Raw genomic sequence first — 6,000 nt, 5'->3', positions numbered from 1 at the left:
GCGTAGCAGCCTTTCCTGCAGTCAACGGTCAACCGCCGAGAAAGCCGCTTTTTAAGCCAAGTTAATAATGCCTTTAACCCATTGGTTTAAAAAGGTTTAAACACCCTCTTACTTTTAACCACGGTTAAAAATCTAAACCCATCTGACACAAGTCATCATTGAATCTACACCCACAGTCTCTTTATATATATATATATATATATATATCTGTTTATATACACTCGGCCTACCCTTCCGCCGTATGTACTGCTGCATAGAGGAGAAATGGCTGTGACTCTGTGACTCTACCTGCTCAAATCCTTTCTTTCCATCTTGTTTTTTCGCCGTCCAAACACCAGAAGAGAACGAGTTTGGTTGGTTTTGTTTGAAAGGATAATATAGACGGATAAAAGAAACGTTGGGAGAATATGGGTGAGAGAGACGATGATCTGGGATTGAGTTTAAGCTTGGGGGGTGCGCTAAACGAGTCATCTCTCAAGTTGAATCTCATGACACCTTTGGCGTCTAACCAACAAAAGACTATATGGAATGAACTGTTTCACTCATCTGGTATGTTTTCTTCCCCTTATTCTGGAAACGGGTTTAATCTGATCTTATGATTTTTCCGCCGTTGATGTGCTAGTTCTTCTGTCCAACTTCTTTTATATGAACTCCGTCATCTGTTTTCAAGTGATTTCGTGCAGATCTGGTGGAATCCATATCTCGTTTTAATCTCATATATCATATAATTATATCATTCCATTTCAACCGGGAATATTTCTTATCAAATATTTATTAGTCATTGCGAGAAAATTTAAGCATGAAAGAGTTCTATTATGATGAGTTTTGGATGTTGTGGACTCGTGCTATTGCATTCACTGAAGCGTGTTATGAAATACAAATGCCATTGGTTTTCAATTAAATTACCGAAATGCCATAAATTCAGAGGGCAACGCAGATGGGAGACCATCATTTCGTGGTATAGACGTGAACAGAGTTCCATCGGCTGTGGAGTATGAGGAGGAGACCGGAGTTTCATCGCCCAACAGCACTGTGTCTAGCATAAGTGGGAAGCGAAGCGAGAGGGAGGTCATAGGAGAAGAGAATGAGGCTGAAAGGACTTCTTGCTCGCGCGGCAGTGACGATGAAGACGGCGGCAATGGCGACGCTTCCAGGAAGAAACTCAGATTATCCAAAGAGCAGTCAATGGTGCTGGAGGAGACATTCAAGGAGCACAGCACTCTTAATCCCGTGAGTTGAATTTCGGTTCAGGATTTAGGGCTTGTTTTAATGGGATTTTGATTTTGATTTTGACTTCGAATTTTTTGGTGTATTCAGAAGCAGAAATTGGCGTTGGCAAAGCAGTTGAATCTGAGGCCGAGGCAAGTGGAGGTGTGGTTCCAGAACAGGAGGGCAAGGTAAGATACATTAAATTAAACATTAATGGTGGTGTGATAGATGGAATCGTCGTTTTCATCTAGGAAGATTTGGTAGGATTTTATAGCCAGCTTTTTAATGATTTGTTTGAACTTAAGAAATTGATTGTGAGGTTGCCTAATTTGTTAGCTTCCCTTGAATAACTCTAGTTAAAAAGGGATTTAAAATATCCAAACTAAACATTATTTATTTAATATGGTAAAACCCTTTTTCCATGACAGAAATTTGGGTTAATTGGGCACTCTAAATTTTATTTTAGAAGAATATACATGCTCAGGTGGTGTGTGTGTGTGTATAAATATTTGGTCAATTGGATTGTTGCGGGAACACTTGGGGTTATGAACTTTGGGCTTGGGCTTGGGATTTTTTTTTTTTTTTTGATGGGTGTGAGAAGGGATGATTTGTGTGTAGGGGGGATACGATCAGGAATTATTAAAAGATTGGTGTGAATACATCTTTTCGGGTCATCACTACATATATGGGTTGGGTGGGGGGTGATTTTGAGAAGTTTATTAATGTTATAACCGAGATGTAAATATTTTGTACATGAATGTCCTCTTAGACCTCATACACTTGATGCATATTCCTTTTTTTATCTCCGAAAGAAATTTAGAAGAATATTGATAGAAGAGAATGAATTTGGTTGGTGCCAGAACCAAGTTGAAGCAAACAGAAGTTGACTGCGAGTACCTAAAGAGGTGTTGTGAGAATCTAACAGAGGAGAACAGGCGTCTACAGAAGGAAGTGCAGGAACTGCGAGCACTCAAACTTTCTCCACATCTCTACATGCACATGACTCCTCCCACTACTCTCACTATGTGCCCATCTTGCGAGCGAGTTGCAGTTTCCTCCTCATCATCCTCGGCATCTTCCGCAGCCGCCACGACTGGACCCAGTTCTCAACGCTCCGTGCCCATTAGCCCATGGCCAGCTATTCCCAACCATCGTCCTTAGTTGCTCATTATCAGATTGAACGTTGATAATTTTGGCTTCTTTCTTGGTTTGATTAGAGAAAGAAGAAAAAAGGGTGTTGTAAAGGGTGAAGAAGTGGGGAAGGAATTTCATGTTTGTAGTAAGTCTTTTAAATTCTGTTTTGTGATTTGACATGAAGAAAGGTGATGGATAATTTTTGGGAGATTTTAATTTCTAGGAAATAATTATGTTGTAACAAGAAAAAGGATATTTTGGTTGTCTTCTTTAATTTTTTCCATGATCGATTTATTATATTGTTTTACTAGATGGTAATATATTCTAAGCTTATATAAAATAGTTTATTTATCTAGTTTTCTAGATTGCTTGAAAATTTTTTTTGTTATTTTTTTTTAAAAATAAAAACTTTGATTAAATTTTTAAGGTCCCGTAATTTTTTGAAAATATAATAAATTTATTAAAATTTAATTATATTATGTAATAGTTCGAATTTCAATAACAGACGTTAACATAATATTTTCAATTAATGGAATAGATAAATAATAAATATACAGCAGAATTACGTTTTAATACATATTTTTTATGATTAGATAATTATTTATTTACACATAATCATCGAGACATCTAAATTAATTTATAATATTTGACTTTCTGAGGATGAGTTTTACGAGTTCACTAAACAAAATAATTTTATAACAGAGATTTACGTACATACATTCACGCAATGTGTAAAATACAATAATATTTATAATCAAGAAAACATCACAATCAAAATATATAACAAAACAGAATTCATCACACGAAACATATTTTAATCATCACTCTTATAACTTAATCTTGTTCTTATTTAAAATCAAACTTACACTCTAAATATCACATCTAAGATTTCATCGCGCGACAAGATGCGAAATGGATCCTCCCATCATATGGATAATACACACACAAATTTTACAATAGTTACAGTAGGTACGTTTGCTAGGTGACCCACTCACAAACACCTATTTACGTTTGGAGTAGGTTTCAAACTCTATCCATGTCCAAGTTTACCATGCCTGCTGAACTTTAACTACACACGCACCTTCCCCTTCTCGATTCAGACTAAACGAGTAGGTACTTAGGGTTCATATACTCTACACTCTTTCCAAATCTTTTTCATTTCTAATTCATTTATTTCCTACATAAAGATCTTAATTTCTATACATAATTAAACACAAAAACATACATACAAAATACACAATATCATCGCGCACATAAGGGCCATATGTTTCAAAACGCTTTTTGAATCATCCTGTACCAAATCACACAGCCAACACATGATATTCAAATTTCTCGCGCAACTGTACTAGATCATACAATAAGTACAGTGCACCGTACATTTGAACTACATCACACAAGTTAGTGTAGTATACCCAAATTCTACATGCACATACTGGATATATATTTCACATATATAATATACGTACACACATATTAATACACACACACACACATATATTACAATGCAGACATGTATCTTTACTATATGTATCAAACAGAATATATATTTATATTCACACATACATACACACACAATTTCCACACATACATACGCACACGTTCATACTTAAACACGTACACACAATCACACATAATATATCATATACATATTTATTCATATATTTGTTATTATCAATTTTGTTTTTATTAATTCATATCATATTCATCGTATATTTTTATATATATACACACACATGCATAACAACATATATATATACACTACATAAACACAAATAAATACAAATTATACATACTAATTATATTCTTATTATACTATACATAAATTTAAACATTCACACATAATGCACTATATATATACATATTTACATAAATATATAATTTATGTATCTGTATAGAATACACATAATTCTTATCTATAGTGTGATCAAGAAAGTTTTGAAAATCCTTTCTGCCTCGTCATACAATTCTCTTAAAATCCAGATATCATTTAGATACTTTTTCTCGTTTATAATAAAAATATATATATTAAATTATGAATAATTTTAAAAACTATATTATGTGCAATTAAGAATGAATTTGACATTCGGATAGGCAGTCCTGGTTGCTAGTGTCACCATGCTTAATTGTTTATGTAAATTAGAGTAAACTAGGGGATACTACTGTATCGAACAGCCACTCTTAATCCTGAATTTGAATGTCACCGAAAATACCAGGCACTGATGATCGAATCAGCAGGCGTTGTCGCATGCAGCGCACCAAGATCATATTTGGTCATCACCCTTTCATTTTTCTTTCTTATTTTAATTTATTTTTTTTCCTTTTCTTTCATTTTATTTTTTTTCTTTTATTCTTTTTTTTTTCTTGTTTTTTTTTCTCTTTTTCTCTTTTTTTTTTCCTTTTCTTTTCTTTTTCTTTTCTTTTTTTTTTTTCTTTTCCCTTTTTCCTTCCTTATTCTTCTTCCTCTTTTCCCGTAGCTTCCTTTTTTTTTTTTTTTTTTTTCTCTTCTTCTTCTTCTTCTTCTTCTTCTTCTTCCTTTTCTTCTCTTTCTCTCTCTACCCGACCATGATTTTTCTGTCTTCTTCTCCTTTCTTCTTCTCTTCTTCTTCTTCTTCTTCTTTCTTTTTTTTTTCTTCTTCCTCTTCTTCCCGCGACGTCTCCCCTTCCGCCGCGTCTCACCTCCTCGACTGCCGCTCACTCCTCCTCTCACTCCGCTCTCTCGGCTCCGACCCTCACTCAGCTCGGCCTCCTCTCTCACCCACTTGAACTCTCTTCCTCTCTTTCTTTTTCTTTCTTTTTTTCTGCTTCTTCATTATATATATATATATACACACACATATTTGCCCCTCCTTCTCTCTACATTCTTCTTTTTTTTTTTTTCTTAATTTATAATTAATTGTATATATCTATTTTATTATATATTATTATTTTTTTAATAAATTGGACACCAGCTGGTTATTACATATTATATATCAATGAATTAATTTTTGAACAAGTATTATAAGTTGGCTATTTTCATAAAATGTGAATTTTTACGTTTTCATTATGATTTTCAAGTTTAACCCTTGTAATATTTTTATTGATCTCATTTAGTTTTTAATCCATTTACTTCAAAATTTTTAGTTTTTAATTAAAAAAAAAATCAAAGTTGAAAACAGAATAAACCAAAACATTCACAAATCCTCATCGTCTTCTTCCACGGCAACCCCGCATCGTCTTCTCCTTTGCCGCCATAAGCATCGGGCATATGCCTCATGGCATGAAGATGAACGCAGCGAGCATGATGAGAAGCAAATCAAAGGAGAACGTGAGTGGTTGATGGATTAGATACCATGAATAAATTTATGTTGTAATATTTTCAAGAAAGTAGTTGAATTGAAAAATAAGACGTAGGCATGGGTGGTATAATTACAAAAAGAATTGAATTTGCACTTTATTCTTTTTTATTATGAGTAGTTGATAAGTTAAAGCACTATGAACAAATATGTATTGCAATATTTTTAAGAATAGTAGTAAAATTTTAAGTGGTTAACTTGTTAGGGCAAAAGAAGAATCGGTATGCTGTATAAGAGGTGTACATCTATCTCATTCATTGAAGGTATAAATGCCTCTTTTTCATTCATTTGAACCATCTATATAATACAAATATAAAAACCCTAT

At 33.6% G+C, this 6,000-nt stretch overlaps 1 protein-coding gene across 1 annotated transcript; it reads left to right on the top strand.

Annotated features, from left to right (window-relative positions):
- The first annotated feature begins 215 nt into the window (after positions 1-215).
- On the top strand, positions 216-2,698 carry HAT3 (homeobox-leucine zipper protein 3). The gene is made up of 4 exons (XM_022037052.2): positions 216-549; positions 926-1,230; positions 1,318-1,397; positions 2,070-2,698. Exons 1-4 carry the CDS (start codon positions 408-410, stop codon positions 2,368-2,370), a joined length of 828 nt encoding a protein of 275 aa, XP_021892744.1. The 5' UTR covers positions 216-407; the 3' UTR covers positions 2,371-2,698.
- Positions 2,699-6,000: the final 3,302 nt, after the last annotated feature.

This window comes from Carica papaya, chromosome 5, assembly GCF_054855325.1.
Source record: "Carica papaya isolate Zhongbai chromosome 5, ASM5485532v1, whole genome shotgun sequence".
In the NCBI taxonomy this organism is placed as follows: Eukaryota; Viridiplantae; Streptophyta; class Magnoliopsida; order Brassicales; family Caricaceae; genus Carica; species Carica papaya.
Note: the sequence above shows the minus strand (reverse complement) of the source record. Positions and strands in the feature narration are given on the sequence as shown.